The sequence below is a fragment of the Carassius gibelio genome, chromosome B16, assembly GCF_023724105.1.
Source record: "Carassius gibelio isolate Cgi1373 ecotype wild population from Czech Republic chromosome B16, carGib1.2-hapl.c, whole genome shotgun sequence".
NCBI classification, from domain to species: Eukaryota; Metazoa; Chordata; class Actinopteri; order Cypriniformes; family Cyprinidae; genus Carassius; species Carassius gibelio.
This window is the reverse complement of record NC_068411.1, coordinates 28,735,290-28,753,630: the sequence shown is the minus strand read 5'-3', so window position 1 is coordinate 28,753,630 and position 18,341 is coordinate 28,735,290. Positions and strand designations below refer to the sequence as shown.

Genomic DNA, 18,341 nt, shown 5'->3' with positions numbered 1-18,341 from the left:
GCAAGTAGTGAAATCAATTATTCCTGACTGCACATTGATCAGTTTAAATATCTGAGGGTCATGTTTATACGTTGATCGTGAGAAAAGAGTAATGATGTGTATTTTTCATTTCCTTTTGCTTATTTATGTAGAAGGGAAAGCGATAGGGTTATTTTTTTGTTGCAGAATATTTCAAATTGTATCAGTTAAATATATATATATATATATATATAACTAACAAAAATTAAAAGACGAGGAGAACCAATTTTGTCAAAGAATCCAGTTCAGTCAAAGGTTCATTACTTTCTTACCTTTTTATAATCTGAAAAACCTTCTTTTGCCACAAAGAAACAACCATCTTTATGGAACAATTTAGACAAAAAAAGGTTCTTCTATTGGCATCGTGAAGCACCAATATTTTTAAGAGTGAGGATCACCAGACCATTATTGGCCTACATAATTTTATCTCATTATTCTGTCTGTAAATTTATGCATTTGGCAGAGGCTTTTTATCCAAAGCATTTGAATACAGTGCATTCACAAGTATACCTTTTATGAGAACGTTTATCACACAAAACAGACTGTTTATACATATATTTACTATATATTCACTCGCTCATTGTTGTGACGACTCAGCTTTAAACCCCGCATTCGTTTAGTAACACAACACCGCCCTCTGCCAACCGCACAGCGCGCTGTCATTGGACTCCACTTCAGCCACGTCCTGTCAATCACCAGCTAAGCCCTTCCCACCGCCAGCCTCCCCATGCGGCCATTTCCTGTCAATCACCAACTAAGCACCGCCCGCCGCCAAATTTTGACTGTAAACATCCCGCCGAGAGCGCGCGCCATCTTTGTCGGATTCAATGAGAGGAAACGGTTGCTAACTTCTCTCGCAGAAGGGGAGAGAATAAACCAGCCGTAATCAACACGGATAACATATTTTGAATGGTACGTTCTGGAAAATGTGTGTTGTTGCAGATAAATGTGCTCGTGAAACAGAATATATTAGCGGGAGGGTGAAATTTGACGCTTGCGTTCCGTACATGCTGTTGCTCATCAACAGTTGGCTAATGCTAATTGCTAACGATAGCTTTAAAATCATTTGGCTTTACAGGAATTATAAAAAATAATAAGTATTATAGGTTTTTAACTCTTATTCGTTATTTGTGAACAAGAAAAATGCACTCTGTGATGTATATCTTAGAAGTGATAGATTTCGGCTATTTTAGAGTTTAAGTACGTTAACGTTAGCGCAGTCTGCTAATCTGCAATTTAGCCAAGCGCTTGTGGGAAATTAACTCAACTGTTTTGCAGCTTTATCAAATGCATTTTTCCTGTATTTTGCGTGTATTCAACTTTTTAAAGTTTTGCATTGGAATGCTAAATGTATAAGTTTAATTTGATAATACGGCGTTTTGTGGTGTGCAATTGTGTTTTTCCTCGCTTTAATGTTGGTGTAAAGGCGGGCAATGCTTGTAAATGCTGTTAATGTAATATATCTGACTATTGACTCCGATTAAGCGTACTATTTTTATGCAGATCTAAACCTGTATTTAGGTGTCTTGTGTACGATTAGATAATTTCCTGTTTGTGCAATTCATTGGCTGGCTATGGATTAATTTGCGTTAGAAATTATGCATTCTATGTTTATCATTTAACCTATTCTGTATCTCAAAACCTAGCGAGTTGCCTGTGATGCTTAAAATGCTGCCTAGGTAGGCATGTTCCAGTGCATAGTTTGAGACATTACTATATGCTGAAGTTTTGAATGAATACTCTTGTGTCTCCATCCAGGTGTAGCAGAGATCTCAAAGTTTTGACCAGACACCAGGGCAATGTTTTACGCCCACTTCGTCCTCAGTAAACGTGGGCCGCTAGCCAAGATCTGGCTGGCGGCCCATTGGGACAAAAAGCTGACCAAAGCACACGTCTTTGAATGCAACCTCGAGAGCAGCGTGGAAAGCATCATTTCACCAAAGGTGAGCCTGCAACACTGCTTCATCTTGAATGGTATGTTCATGCAGATGTTAATTCTGTTTTGTTAATGTTAAAACAGGTGAAAATGGCTCTGCGTACATCTGGCCATCTTCTCTTGGGTGTGGTGAGGATCTACCACAGAAAAGCCAAATATCTTCTGGCTGATTGTAATGAAGCGTTTATCAAGATCAAAATGGCTTTTCGACCAGGTAGTGAATCTAAACGTGTATTTTTGTGAAATCTAAAGATTTCAAAGTCACCTGGGTTTGACTGTCTGTATTTACTAGAATGCATTGTGTATTTTAGGTGTCGTTGATCTGCCTGAAGACAACCGCGAGGCTGCATACAACGCCATCACCTTACCAGAGGAGTTCCACGATTTTGACCAGCCCCTTCCTGATTTGGAGTAAGAAACACTTATTGGCTTAAACACAATATGTTTGATGTACATTAAGACACGTTCTATATATGATATACAGTGAGTTTATTTTGAATTTATGATTTATAAATCCTCTATTTCAGTGATATAGATGTAGCACAGCAGTTTACCCTGAACCAGAGTCGTGTTGAAGAGATCACTATGAGGGAGGAAGTAGGGAACATCAGCCTCATGGCCGACAATGACTTTGGTAAAAAAAAAAAAAAAAAGAACACATTTTTTATTTTTATAAGTGTTTCCCAACAGGTCTGAAATGTTCTTGTGTTGGATGATTTTTTTTTAGTGATCCTATAAATTATATTAAAATCTATGATGACAACTATTCACAGTTCTATTAAAATCTTATCACAAAGTTTTTTTAAATTCAAACCATTGCTATCGGCCCAAAATATGGGTCCCCTTTCCAAAATATTGCTTTCTTCAGTGAAAATGTTGCTTTGTTTGAGTTGGTAGAGAAATATGCAAGAAATATATCAAGCACCATTTTCAAGTGAAAAAAAAAAACATGTTGGTGGATTTTGATATTATTATTTATAATATTATTACTTTGGAAATCTTGCAAGCCTTTTATTTTTCATTGATGTTAATCAGATGTAATTATTTTTGTATGTCACAATTGTAAACATAAAATGTGAACCTTTAAAGCAGGGTCTAAAAATATATATGGTATTTTTATAAAATGCATAGTATACATTTACCTAAAAGATCCTGCAAGCACTTTCATTTTTTTCCTCCTAGACTCATATTGCACTAAAAGTGGTTTGATAATGTTGAATGTTACAGGGAGTGAATATTGCAAATGCAGATCCAACTGTGTTCTAGTTAAATTAATTTTATTTATTTGTTTGTTGCTAAGGTTTGCATATGGTGGTGTGTTCTTTACAACAGCTTTTCTAAAAATATATCCTTTTCCTAAAATAAGAAATATCCCAATATATCGCCTTGCTTACAGTATCTCAATGTATCACAACATATCATATTGCAACCCCTGTATCGTGATACGTATCGTATCGCCATATTCTTGCCAACACACTGCTATAATTTGATCCCTTACCACCCAGCAATAATTCTGGCTCCCACAGATTGGTTATGTTCCCATGTGGAACATAGATTAGTCCTGCCACTTTAATTTTTAAGTTACTCACATGTTACTTTATTCTGGTAATGTCATATCAGGTGACTTTGGCATGGATGATCGTGAGATGATGAGGGAGGAGAATGCTTTTGAGGTGGACATCATCCATGGATCCTCTGCCGCCACCCTGCTTCTGGAAGCTGAGCCCGGTCCCGCTCACCTCCCTGACAAATCCACCAACCTTGACTATGACGACTTCGGGGATAACAACCTGGAAAACACTGATGGTGGAATTCTGAGTGAGTTCCGATTTGATTTGACCTGTATATTGTTCATATGATGATGTGATTATAAACCTGGAGTCTGCTCACTTTTAGTGGATAAGATTCTGAGCAATGAGGATGGTGGTGGTATATTTGATGATCCTCCAGCTATCACTGACAGTGTGATGATGCCTCAAGACCGTGGCGATGATGACGACGACTTTGATGCTTTTTCACGTGAGTAAATCCTACAATTTCTAAGCAATGTGGAAAATAAAGTAAACATTTTTACTACTGAAATTTTCCCTGCCATGTCAAGTTTTTACAGAAATGTAAAAAACTAAAATAATCTTTGTATTCATGTTATTTCCTAAATAAAAAAATTATAATTTTTTGAAAACATTTGATATTGAGTTGTGTGAAGCAGTTTAACCAAATAAAACATTAACTATTTCATGACATCATCAATACATGACATAATCCTAAAATTTCTAGGTAGTAAACTATTTGGTTAAACTTGGTATAGGATTAGTGTTTGGTTTAGAGTTAGTTGAATGTAATTATTCATTATGTACTGCTACAACTATCAAACAAATAATTAGTTTTAGTATTGAGTCTATTTTATAATTAAAAACCCTGATGCACAATCATGAGGATATAAAGTAAGGGGTCTTTTCTGTAATAACATTTTCTGATGAACTTTTGAGCTAGAAATAAGCCTATATGAATTGCATTTTTTGCATTTTTAAACCAATCTGAACAGAATTAGTGTCAGGTAACATGTCTGCATTATTTCAGCCGCTGCTGGTCCTGACAGTCCAGACTCTGGACCAGTGGAGCCTCTTCCCAACACCACAGACCAGACAGAACAGACCACTCTGGTGCCCAATGAAGACGAAGCCTTCGCTCTTGAGCCTATCGACATTACTGGTAAAACTGTAAACAATAAATGAATGATTGAAATGAAATAATTACCAATATATTTACATTGAATTGATTGATCAGATGCATCTCAGCCTTGAAGCTTGTTTCGGTGAACTATATTAAGAATATTATGTCTTAAATATAGATTAGTAAAACACTTGTGGTGTGTCCTCAGTGAAAGAAACCAAGGCTAAGAGAAAGAGGAAGCTCATTGTCGACAGTTTGAAGGAGTTGGACAGTAAGACTATCCGTGCTCAGTTGAGCGACTACTCCGATATCGTCACCACACTGGATTTGGCTCCTCCTACTAAGAAGCTGATGATGTGGAAGGAGACTGGAGGCGTGGAGAAGCTGTTCTCATTGCCTGCTCAGCCTCTCTGGAACGGCCGACTGCTGAAGGTGATGCTTGATCTTACGTCACTGTGACATCCCTGTTTAAGCTCAGGGCTGAAATAACGGGAAATGTGTGTGTTGTAGATGTTTACTCGCTGCCTGACTCCAGTGGTGCCTGATGAGCTGAGGAAGAGGAGGAAGGGAGGAGAGGCTGACAGCCTGGAGGACTTCCTGAAGGAGCTGGAGAACCCAGAAGTGCCCAGAGAGGAGGTGCTGGGTCACAGGAGCGAAGTGATTGGTAAGCTCTTGACTTACTGTTGAGTAGCTACAGAAGATCTACTATTGCAGCTTAACACAGGTTTACAAACTGGTGTCCACAGGGACAACAAGTGAGTGATGTGAAACAAAAAACAAATAAAGAAAATAAGTAAAAAGGAATAAAAAATATTCAAATAAATAATACAAATCTATTTGAATAAATAGATCTAATAGTGCAGCACTATAGTCATTAGAAAACATCTTACAATACAAAATGAATTCCGAAGTGTTTTCAAATTGTAGATATAAAGATGAGAAAATTATAAAATAATAACAATGAATTGAAATATGTAAATAATAAAAAAAATATTTCAAATGCATCTGATAATACAGTACTCTGTGGAGTAAAAAACATAATTTATTTTCTACAATATAAATTGGTTCTTGGATGTTTTAGTATTTTATATGTTTTAGTGTTTCAACTTAAGTTAAACAAATAACTAGCTAAAAACAAATCTACAGTTAATGTAAAATTGTATTTGAAGTAACGAAAACTAGGTGTTTTTCATGGTTATAGTTAATGAGAATAACCTCAGTTTTTATAAATGTAAAAATATAGTTGCCTTTTAAGTTTTAGATTGGGGATCTCTTAAATGGGGAAGATCATAATTGGGGGTCCATGGCTAGAAGATCGAAAACACTGGTTTAACACCGTTGTGCCAGTCATTTGAAGCCTCGGGTGAAAGTCTCCTACTTGTGCCCTACAGATCAAACCATCATGGAGGAGCCCAGTCTGCTGCAGGCTTCCTCTATGGAGGGCAGCAGAACCGCTCTGGATGAGACCATGATGCCACCTCCATCCCGCCAGCGTGAAGTCAAGCGCAAGACACTTGAGAAAGAGGCCGCTTTGCCTGTAAGTCAACCAGATAATCATGCTGCCTCGTAAAGGTTTTGGAACAAAGCCTAACAGTGTACAATTGTTATTCCAGCAAATGGGAGTGTTGGATCAGACGCTTCAGCCTGTGGATCAGTCAGTCCTCTCCCAACAGCTCGACATGCCCCAGGTGGATCTTCCTCCTGAGGACAACAACGACCTCTCAAGACTGGTACCAGAGCTGGATCTGTTAGATGACAAGAACAAAGAGAAAGACAAGGAAGACAGCGATGAAGAGGTGAGATGTTTGTGGTTTACAAGTGGAAGAAAATTTTGACTTTGCCATTACTATGGAAGTCCATTCCCACAATTCCGAGAAATTCCAAGGAAAAAAAAAGTCTGGATGGTGAGATGAAAAAAATACCAGTTTCCCTTTTTTTGTGTTGGAAAAAAATGTTTTCAGAGAATGTCAGAATCTTGAGTGATTATTAACTCAATTGCAAATAAATATTTGCTACATTAATATGAAACTATGAACTTTTGAAAATTTGATATTTTTCTTAGAATTGCGAGTTTTTTGAAAAGTTGAGAAAAATGTAAAAATTCCAAAAGTTTGTCTTTTAACAAAACAAAACATAATTCTGACTTCACACTTCACAATTCTGAGTTTATCTCGCAATTCTGAGGGAGATAAAATGCTAGGAAAAGTAGAATTGAGTATCTTTATTTAGAACTGTGAGAGAAAGTCAAAATTCTTTTACTTTTTTTTATAATCCCATTGGGTAAACAAGCTTCCATATGTTACTGATAATTGTTCGCTGTGTTTTAATAAACAGGGCGAGGAGGGACAAGGAGACCAGGACCAAGAGGAGCGACGGTGGAACAAGAGAACTCAGCAGATGCTTCACGGTCTTCAGGTTTGTATTTGGACCAAATGTTCACCATAAAGACGTTTGAAACGGGTTTTCTCACATTCTTCTGTGTTTTGACAGCGCGTTATGGCTAAAACCGGAGCCCAGTCCATCAGCCTGCTGGAGCTGTGCAGAAACAACAACAAGAAACAGGCTGCGGCCAAGTTTTACAGCTTCCTGGTGCTGAAGAAACAGCAGGCCATCGAGCTGACGCAGACCGAGCCGTACAGCGACATCATCGCCACGCAAGGACCACGGTTCCATATTGTATAGATGCATACTCTCCATTTCTTTCTTTTTTTGTTTTTAGTAGTTGTATTTAACAGTTTTGTTTTGCTACTGTTGCTTTTTGTACCAGTTTTTGTCCTTTGGGGCCAATTTTAAAGGTTTTGAGTCAAATCCTATAGATCATGAAGACACTGTACTTACATAGGTGTTATTTGGTAGTACATGTTGGAACTCCATATTGTCAAAACCATTGGGATTTTCAGTTTCACTACTTTTTTTTTTCTTCCATTGTTCTATTGTTATTTTCCTTCATAAGCTTCACCACAGTAAGTTTTAAATTTGTAGTAGAGTTAGTTATGTGTACATTTTAACTTTTTAATAATGTCAGGATTGAGAGACCGGTTTATTTTTGGAGACCCAAGTGGATTTAATGACACAATAGTTCAGTGTTTTGTATCTCTCTTTTAATGGCAATTATGATTATTAAAGGTTTGTTAAACTCCTACATACAATTGGAATTTTTATGCACTTGTGATTAAATTTTGATATTGATTGGAAAAATGTTTCATATGTTCCTCTCATTTTACATTGCTTTTCAGTATTTTTTCTGAATTGGATCGATAGTATGCAGGCACTTTTTTTGACCAAACAGCCATATTGTTTATTTTTTAGTTTTTTATTTGTGGTTAATACATTTTTCTAAAAGTGCCACAGCAGAAAATGACTAATCTAACTTTTTATTTTTAATAATATTTCAACAATAACTTCATTAGGTCTCGGTATTTACACGTTAAAAAGTAAAAAAATAAAAATGAAACATTACAATTCAAACATTGTGAAAAAGTAAATTTTGTTGCCAATTAACTTACAGTGTGAGCAGCTACATTATTATGTGATTAATATCACAATGCACAATCGGTCATTTTAAATTTTCTAAATAGCGACTCTTATTTTGCCAATGCAACAGTCTTGACACAGGAAGTGATCGAATCGTTTCGGAAAAGCCTCTTTTCACGCGCTTTTGGGCCTTTTCGCTCTTCATCTGTCAATGGCCAGCCGCAAAGAATCAGCTGCTTCAGGTTCCAGTCCGCTGGACTCCCCGGTGAAACAGATCCAGATCGATGGGCTGGTGAGTGATTGTTGAAGCGTGGAGCGGCTGTTTGTCAGAGACTCGTGTGTTGTCGGAAGCGCGTGCATTAGAAATACTGGATATATGTTTTGTTATTTTTTTTGTGAACATGTAACATGGTAATACAAGAGGCCCTTATGTATAAACGTCACGCGTGCGTACGCAATTTTCCTCGCACATATCGGGATTTATAAAAGTTAACTAACGTTAGGCGTAAATATGTGCGCATCGTACGGAAACTAGGCCATGCGTTGCGTGCGCACTCTGGAGTGAGCGGAAGCAAACAGAATGGTTTTAAAGTTTGTTCACAAGTGTACAGCAGCCGAATGATAACCGTGCTCTTACCAATATCATGACAAACCAGTGGGGGACGAAATACACAAATCAAGTACTGGAGTAAAAGTACAGATCAGTATATTAAAATATTACTCCAGTAAAAGTACCCAGTTTGCAATTTTACTTGAGTAATTTTTTATTTTTATTTTATGTACTTAAGTCAAAAGTACTGACAGATTAATTTTTTATTTAGCAGTTTTATATAAGCTACTTTTAGCATTTAATGTCATATTATATATATATATATATATATATATATATATATATATATATATATATATATATATAACCATGTTCTGAACATAACATCCTTTATTTGTCTAGGTGGTTGAATAAAAATATTTGGTCCTATATTTTATTACCTCAATTTAGCACCAGCAAGCTTAACTAGACAGTTATCATCAGCTAACATTATTGAATTATTTTCAGCATTGTTATGAATAAACATTTATATGATCCAGTCAGATACATAGTAACTTAGGCTATGTGTGACAAAAACAGATGTCACACATGGCTAAAGGCATAGCATAGCATTTTAGTAAAACTGCTAGTGTTACAGCAGCGGGGAAGATATTTTATCTGTATTATTTGTACGTTTTGTTTTTTTATTTTTATTTTTTTTACCTAAAACATAGATACTCTGATGTTTGTGTGTTTGCATTCAGGAGGTTCTGGCGTGTGTATGTATATAGCCTACTCTTTAAGGCTGCATTTAATTAATCTAAAAAAACAAAAAATGTAAAATTATGGGATATTTTCTATTTGAATTTTTTTTTTTTTATGTAATTTATTCCAGTGATTAAAAGCTTATTATTATCAATGTTGAAAAGCGTTGTGCTGTTTTAAATTTTTTGTGGAAACTGATATTTGATAAATTGAGTGTTTAAAAGAACAGAACTCATTTGAAATAAATAAAAAAGTTTTAAAACATTATAGATGTCTTTACTAGGGCTGTTGCGGTAACCACAGTACCGTGCTATTGACGAGAAAACCGCAGAGGTATGCAAGAACCACAGCAACCAGGATTTTTTGAATGTGTTTTCTTTTTTCGCCCATCTCATTTTACACTTCATGCACGTGGACTGAATATTAAACAAGTGAGTAATGATAACATATGTGTACCATGATGCTGATTTGTAGAGAGGCTCAGGAGATTTGCTCCTAACAAGCCTAAACAAACAGTGAATGAGAGAGAGAGCGACTGAGCCTGTGTGATTACTTGCGTCTGTCCTAAGGCCAGAGTCATATATATTTGTGAAAATACGTTGTCCAAGGAAAGCAAAATCTTCATCATATAGCATCAATGCATTGCTGGTCAGCTGAGCCTTCTAAAGTGGTGCTCAAAGTTAAAATAATTTAAACAGCGCGTTTCATTTACGAATGAACTGGCGTCTTTAAACGTGTAGATGAATGACAGTCCCTTACGATCTTATTGCCGTGGACTGTTATTTTGTCATGCTCTTCTGTTTACTTCACTCCCTGTTTCAGCGCTCTTTGGTTTCGATTTCACTGTTTTCTGAATATGACTTCGTAAGTTATATCGTAACACATACACACGCAGATGGCGATAATACCGCATACCGTGCTATTGAGCCACTCCAAATGACCACAAGGTACCGCAACAGTCCTAGTCTTTACTGTCACTTTACTGTCACAATTTAATGCATCTTTGCTGAATAAAAGAATTTGTCTCATTGACCCCAAACATTTAAATGATAGTGTACTCTAGTTTTATATTATAATACATGCAAATTTGTATCTATCAATTGATTTTTATTGTAGTACAATTGTAGTGCAATCATATTCTATGAAGGACTTATTTTTAAGGGACGGTTCACTCAAAAATTCTGTTGTTCCAAACCTGTATGAATTCCTCTATTCTGCTGAACATTGAATATACGTTGCAGAATTAAAAAGCCAGTTTCTGTTTCCCTTTATATTTTCCATAGTATTCATAGAGTTTCTTTTCATATGGCAGTCAGTGGCTTCCATCAACTGTTTGGTTAACAACATTCTGCAAAATATTGAAAACGAATATGGTCCGAGACCATCACCAGCACAGTACTTCATTTATTGATTTCTGGCTCGCTTTGTCCTTCTGGCTGAATTGTATGAATATGAATATCTCAAGTGTTCTTGTGCACCGTAAATGACTTCTGAAGGTTAATGCAAGAGTTTAAGAGCTAGCTAAAGCGAACATTTATCAGAATTGCTGTTCTTTTCTTTAAATCTAAAACTTTTTCAGCGTGGAAAAGTTGCATATTGCTCTTTGACATCATGGCTGTTTTCTCATTTGTTTTTTTCTGTAGGGCTGCAACTTCTGCCCTCGTTTTTCACTCCACTTTAGGTGCCGTACATTATTTTCCTGGAATTGTTTTTCGAAATCATTAACCTGCGTTACCTTAAATGCACCAGTGATTCCCGTCAGATAAATGCTGCAGTTTGAGCACACAGTTTGCAGTTTGGCATTTGGTCTAAACCCTCCAGCCATCATCAGCGTAATGCATGTGGACGGTCTGCTGTTTATCGCCTGGTGTGCAGTAGATCTGAAGTGTTTGCTTAATTAAAGAGCTTGTCTGAGTTTGAGGTTGATGCAGTGCTGAAATGTCGTGCACTGCATTATATACCACTGCCAAAAGAGGGCGAAGTTGTCTCAAGGAAAAACACGTCCTATCATGATCTGGTGCAGTTACTGCATTTTGGAGGTAGATTGACCTTGATAGGACAGTTCTTTGCATCTCTCCATTATTTTTGTCCATCCTACGTTTAAATACCTGTCATAGTAGTTTCTTCTGTGAGCACAAAAGGAGATATTGGGTATTAGGCGCTTTTGTATATGAGAAGTCTGGATGATTCACATCTGGCTCACTCAAAAAGCTGCGTATTTAATTTTTTTTTACTTCATTTCAGATCTTCCTAAAACATAAAATAGCTTTGTAAGAGATGAAATACAAATGGCTATTTTACAATCATGTATTTCTCTCAACTGGAGTTCTCAAATCTCATTTGCACTTGTTAAATTAAAAACAGTGACTTCAGATGCATTATTGACTCCCTGTGCTGTTGGTCCTCGCTTGTCACATGATTCTTTTGAAGTTTAAAAAATGCCATTGAGATTTGCTGAGGCAGATGAGATTATCTGTGAGCAATATCAGTGAATTTAAGTTTTTTTCGCTAATATTTGTGCTAAGAATTGTGGTCATTGTTATTTTATTTCTCGAATCGTAAACATTTCACATTATCAAACTAATAAATTTTTTTTTATACATAAATGAAATCATATATATTTAATTTTGTAATTAGATTAAGAAATTGTTTCATTTTAGTTTAAATTAAATATTTTTTCTTTAGTTAAAATAAACAAAAAAAAAAAACAGTAGTTGGTTGATGTTATTAGTATTTTTATAATTTTTTAGGTCATTAACATTTCACATTATCTAAGCCATTTCTCTTATTTAAAGTGAACTATTAGGCCTTATTTCGAGCTTTTGAGTGCAGCTTTCCCCTCCAGCATGACAAATCTGACATACGAGCTCGTTTGTAAGCGTGGCATGAAACTGTTCAATTATGATATTGTCAAAGGCTGTTGATTTTGAGAGGCGTTTCTGCGTGCGGTTGTTGGAGATCTTGTTTCGTCATTGTTTTATGAAGATGGATCATAGGCCTCGTCGAAGCAGAACGACAGTCGTCAGGCTATGGCTGCGCGTCCTTGCTCAGTTAACTGACAGGGACAGACGTTAACGCCAGCGTGATCCGTGGGGAATGTGGTAACGCGTTTACCTGATTGCCTCGAGCTTGTGGATTGCATCACCCTTCAGCTGAGGCAAGTTTGAAAGCATGAAAGCCCATACTCGCAATGTGCCGCAGAGAGAATGCTAGTCATTGCAAAACGAAAGCGTCTATCAAAAATAGAACTGGCAAGCGTGCAATTCTCCCGAGTTCAGGGGGGATCATTAGATGGAGTGTTGAGGCTGTGTTGTGCTGCTTTGATGGGGCTGTGTAGTCTGCGCCGTCGCCGCCGCTGGAACGCATGCCGCATGCTCTCATTAAGTATTCTGTTACTGTCACCCAGCTGATGGAGAAGGAGAACAGGGGGGTGTGGAGCACCACTTTGAATCTGTGGTAAAAAGCCAGCCCCCTGAGTTCCCTCGCCCCCTCTGGCCCGCGCTGATGGCTCGTCTGACAGATGGGGTCAAAGACTATAGAATACCCAAGACATGTCACTCGTATAGTTTTGAACAAGTGTGGCGCAATAGTCCTCAAGAGTGAAGCCATCGCGTTTCGATCGTCCCCAGGTGGCTGGTCCCAGTAGAGGTCATAAACCCCGCCCTCTCCATGTTATCTAATTAGATGCTAGACAAACTAAATAATACAAATTCATTTTAAGTACTTTGTTTTCAAAAATGGTTTGTCATTTGATGTCGATTTTGTCATGTTGATATAAGTTAGTGTCGTCATTTTTTAAATTAGTTTGGCTTTAGCTAGTTATGCAATGCTATAAAAACCTGTGTGTGACGTCATGATTGACAGCTGAGACCGACTTTTTCGGGATCTTCAGGAAGAGATTGGAGTTGTATTTACACAATATTTATCGACCGATGATTAATGCGCATCTAGTCAGTATATCAGGTGCGGGATTTCAAAAAGAGTAGCTGTTACTACACGGAGCTGTTGTTAACTGACAAGCTGCGCAAATCCACGTTCATCATCAGCTTGGATTTGTGCAGCTAGTCAGTTAACAACGGCTGCATGTAGTATGTGAAATCACACATCTGATGGTATTTACAGCTGATTAGATAACCGGCTTTACTGAATAGATGTGCATTAATCATCGGCCGATATATATCGTGCACCCCTAGTATTTACCTTATTTTAACACCAGTCTCTTATATGAAAAATCTGTAGAAAAAAATTGGACCTGTCAGGCTAATTTAAAAAAGGGTCTGTTGCATGTGTCTGTGATTGGCCCTGTGGGAGTTTTGGACGGGACGTGACTCCACTTCAGTTCACTCGCAGGGTCTGGTCCCAAATCAGCGCAATATGGCTGCGTCCTATTGGGACAATGATGACTTCACTTGTCTTAAATGGAAGTGAATTAAAGTTGCATCGTCCATCTTTTTTTATTTTATTATTATTTTTTTTTACAGTCTAAAGCCCCTTTCACACTGAGATTCCGGATAATACATGAGTAATGTGTCCCGGAATTTAGATTTTAGTCTTTATGGCATTGGTACTGGCTTTTGTTCACACAGAGCTCATTCCGGTGCTGAACCTGGCTATGTTTCAGGGGAAGTCAGCGGTGGATCTTAGCTGATTGTGGCATCGATGTTGCTCTCTGATGGTTTTTATAGGATGCTTTTGCATAAAGCAGATGAGAGCTTTTATAATGTGTCAAAATATAAAAACTAGCTCCGCCTCAAATGACTTTCCTTTCAGCTAATGTCATCAAGGGCATGCAGACTATTGGTTAAACTAATAGCTGTTTTGCCTTTGTTATAGGCTTCATTTAGAAAAAGGAAAACCCACTTTTTCCATTAATATTAACAGATTTTTTTGACATACATAGCTTATAGTGACAATATATTAATATGTAGTTAATATTTAATTTATAAATATCTTAAGTAGGTTAAAATCATTTATTAAATTGCAGTGAAAATTCTATATTTAAACAAGTTAGAGATATTCAGAAATTTGCTTTTTAATTTTTAATTTGTAATATGTATATTTTTATTTTACTTAAATGAAATTTTAATGGAAATTGTATGTTAAAATAATTAATACATTCACATGATATATCCAAAATATTTAGGAACTTTTTCTAAACGATTATCTGTAATAGAACAGTTAATTTTTGAAGGCAGTATTTTTTTTATTAGTGTTTAATTTTATTAACTTTTTATTAAAAATAACAATCATTTTTATGCAAATTAAATAGTTAAATATATAAATTAGAGATATTTGGGGACTTTAGTATAACTTGGTGGTAATTTAGAATGTAGTAATGTTTGTCATTTTAATGTTTTTTTTTGTAATTAATAAATAAATAATGTCATTAATTAATCATTGCAAAAAGGTACACTTCATTTTCTCTTGTAAAATGTAAATGAGTGTAAATGTCAACGTCATGTGTCTAAACCTCAGTAGTTTGACACGCAGAAAATGAGCATCTTGTTGCACCTATATAGAATTTAGACTTTTATCCCTAAATATATTTTATTTTTAACTCAAATGTCTAGTGATATGAAGCTGTTTTTGTACTGCTTCCAAACTTAATTTAGAAAATAAAGAAAAAGATCTTTTGATTTGTGTCCAAGTTGTATAAAAAATAAAATGAGGTGGATGCATTTAATTAATTTAATTTACTTTATAGTATACTATACTAATATATATATATATATATATATATATAATATATGTGTGTGTGGTTTTGGTACAGCAGGGGGAAAAACGAAACGAAATTTTTATAAATACTTTTTGTTACGGATAAAAACTTCAGCTTTATGTTCTAAACTATAGGGACGGACACCTTTTTACATTACTATAAGGTTACAATTAACAACAAAGCCTAAACATACATTTTATTTCTATTTTTTTTTAAGTAGCAAAACACTCAACTTATGCAAAAATGTACATTAAACGTAATGCAGTTCGAATTAATTTCTATTTGTTGTTGAAATATATTTATTCACTCAGTGGCTGTCATAACTTGTTTCATAAGATTAAAAAAACATGTTAGAAGAAACAGGTAAAATATAAGAATATAGTGTAAAATTTCACAAATTTTCTTTTTAGACTTCATTTCTTTCTTAAGCTAACGAGCTGTGGACGCTGATGACTTGACTTAGTTAGTAAATGAAATGCTATGTGATGTTTTGTGTACAAGCTTATTGAAGTCATTTTGTGTTTGAAACTCTGAGTGATTACATCAGACATCGAATGTTCATTCATATTTATTTAGCATTAAAACTAGTGGTAAAGAGGAAGATCACGCCAAATCAAATGGTGTTAAAATGACAATTATTGTTTGAACTAGGGATGTCAAATTTCGATTATTTCCATAATCGATCGTCGTTTAAATTAACGATCAATTAATCGATTAATCGTTAACCATAATACTGCAAAATGCGTCTATTGCAGGCACGCAGTCAGCGGTATGACAGGATGTGCAAAAGCCACACACACACACAAAACGCTTTCTCACTTGAATTAAAGAGGTTTTAGTCTGAATAAAATGCTAGTAGCAGGATTATAAAATGAATAGATGCGATTATGATCATTTGATAAAATGAAGAGAGCGCGCCATACTTTTGAGGTCATTTTACTTTGTTGACAGTTTCCAATCCCGCACGGAGAACGCTGAACGCGCATCTTTAAATGGTTTTGTGGTGCTCGTTGTTGTATTTTAAAGCACAATTGCAATGTTTTCAACTGACATTATTGTATAAAATTATCCGAAATGTGGAGCGCGTGTGACTGCGCTGCACATTAAGTGAACTACATCGGCGCTGCTGCACCAAAACACAGTTGCTCACATTAATTTGATCCTGCTGGATTCTGTCCTAGAAAATGTCAGATTTTTAAAAATCCGGCATACAGCGCATTAGATCGTGACAGCGCATGCGTGCAGACGAGGATGAGCGAGCGCGGCTTTGGCTAGATTTATTTGGAGGTTATTGCTCATGTCTCATTCGGCACAAATCGAAATGTTTCCATATTCGCAATGTATTTGAATGTTAAACTATTATTTATAATGTAAACTAGGCTTGTACTTAACACGCATTCGCATTTAGACGGAAAAGATGATCCTCTTCATTTGAGCAAAAACGTCCTTGGCATAACAGCAGAGTGGACCGGTATACTACGGTCTATTTAAACTGACCAGTGTAACCTTTTAAATGTTTAGTTGACTATTTTATTTTGATAATGAACAGACTGCGATGTAAGTTTGAATCGCTAGAATATACGTGTGCAGCAGGCTCCAGCGCGATCGAAACAGCTGAGACAGAAGAAAAATATATATATATTCCGCAAAAGTGTTTACTTTCATTTGTGCACACTCACAATAAAAACAGAAGATTTGTGCTCTTGTAAAATAAAGCAAACAAACAGAATGCGTTGTCATCCTTTTTTTTTTTTTTGTGAACTTATGGAGCGCCCACACTTTTAAATCCGTTAATCTTAATTAGCCTATTTAAGTCGGATATATTTCGCATAGCCTATTAAAAAAAAAAAAAAAAACATGAAAACAAATTGTTATTTTTATGTTGGGCCTATTACTTAGTAGGCTATACATTTTCCTTAAAGCATCCCATTTTGTCCCAGGGCTTAGAACCTGTGCCCTAGTCAGGTCCATGCAGAAACTTGTGAACGATGCTCGGCGTCACCGTTTAGTGACAGCAGTGATAGCTCCAGGAATGTGTCGGTCACAGCGCCTATTAATCGCTGTTTTGAATCCAGCAATTATTTATTTAGAAATGATAAGATCTGATTATGACAAGTGTGGTATAAAAGCTTTGTTTATTAGAGGAATAATAGGTTAACTGGAAAATGTTAGATCGCGACTATGCTTTTGGACCCCATAGTCTTCATTTACGCGGCTTTGTTCTGGTTTGCCGGTTGGTCACGAATTTCCACAAATTCAGTATATTTAGGCATTGTTTCTTTTCATAAATCTTCATCGTCTAACCCTCTAATTTCCCAGGTTTATTTTATTATCTTTCGATTTTAATAACTGTTTTCGCATCTCTTACTGTGGTAAACATGGGAAGGGAAATTAAAGATTTCATGAATTAAGAATTCGTTCGATTTATTAATTTGTTCCCTTATTTCACTTAAATCATGGGTTATTTAGGGAACAAAATTAATGAAACATGGACAATTGCCACATTAATAATTCGTAGGAATGAATTAACAAGTTGTAGGAATGAACAGACTACCTGTCCTGTCACTGTGTCCCGCAGCCCTGCAAAGCGCACGATATAAAACAGTTATCTGATGAAATGATTAGTAACTACATTTCTATTGCATTTAATGTTGAAGAACTTTTATGTTGTTTCTATTTTAATGTACTTTAAAGTTTAAATCACATTAAAAGCTTAATTTGTACATTGTGAATGAATGATGATGCTTTTATATATCGTCACCGTCACTCACAGCCGCTCGCACGTGTTGAGTGCGCATGAGCCGCACGCAGCCCAACATTGAATCGGTTAACCGACCATCGATAGCCTTAATCGATTGCATCTCTTATCGACAATTAATCGATCATCGATTAATCGTTGACATCCCTAGTTTGAACTCTACACACACACACACACACACACACACACACTGTATATATATTCTCACAATGTAATTTTTTTTTTTACATTTTTTTGACTTTGAATATTTTTCATTTTGAAATTAATTCATGTCTGGTCTTAAACCTAAACTGAAAAAAATGCCGCATTGACAACAAAGGTTGGTGTCGAATTGCAAGAAACAAACACCAGTAAAGTATTTAACATCTGTTAGGAGTGGAGCGTTCTTAAACAGCATGTTTGGTCGTTTAATCAGCCGTTAATTGCTTGGAATCAAATGAGCGATGATTCAAACCCTAAGATTGGAACAATG

General features: G+C 36.0%; 2 protein-coding genes across 2 annotated transcripts in view; both read left to right on the top strand.

Annotated features, from left to right (window-relative positions):
* Nucleotides 1–765: 765 nt before the first annotated feature.
* Nucleotides 766–7,825, top strand: LOC127974683 (double-strand-break repair protein rad21 homolog A). The gene is made up of 14 exons (XM_052578136.1): nucleotides 766–930; nucleotides 1,777–1,961; nucleotides 2,039–2,168; nucleotides 2,266–2,365; nucleotides 2,482–2,588; nucleotides 3,575–3,772; nucleotides 3,851–3,973; nucleotides 4,535–4,666; nucleotides 4,836–5,059; nucleotides 5,138–5,291; nucleotides 6,019–6,164; nucleotides 6,241–6,423; nucleotides 6,962–7,042; nucleotides 7,118–7,825. The coding sequence occupies exons 2-14, from the start codon at nucleotides 1,818–1,820 to the stop codon at nucleotides 7,307–7,309; spliced, it is 1,914 nt and encodes a 637-aa protein (XP_052434096.1). The 5' UTR covers nucleotides 766–930; nucleotides 1,777–1,817; the 3' UTR covers nucleotides 7,310–7,825.
* Nucleotides 7,826–8,224: 399 nt separating this feature from the next.
* The window catches only part of LOC127974684 (eukaryotic translation initiation factor 3 subunit H-A), a 59,432-nt gene continuing 49,315 nt past the window's right edge, over nucleotides 8,225–18,341 (top strand). Inside the window, exon 1 of the mRNA XM_052578137.1 lies at nucleotides 8,225–8,393. Within this exon, the coding sequence (XP_052434097.1) occupies nucleotides 8,313–8,393 (81 nt within the window). The 5' untranslated portion in view covers nucleotides 8,225–8,312. The remainder of the gene's footprint in view (nucleotides 8,394–18,341) is intronic.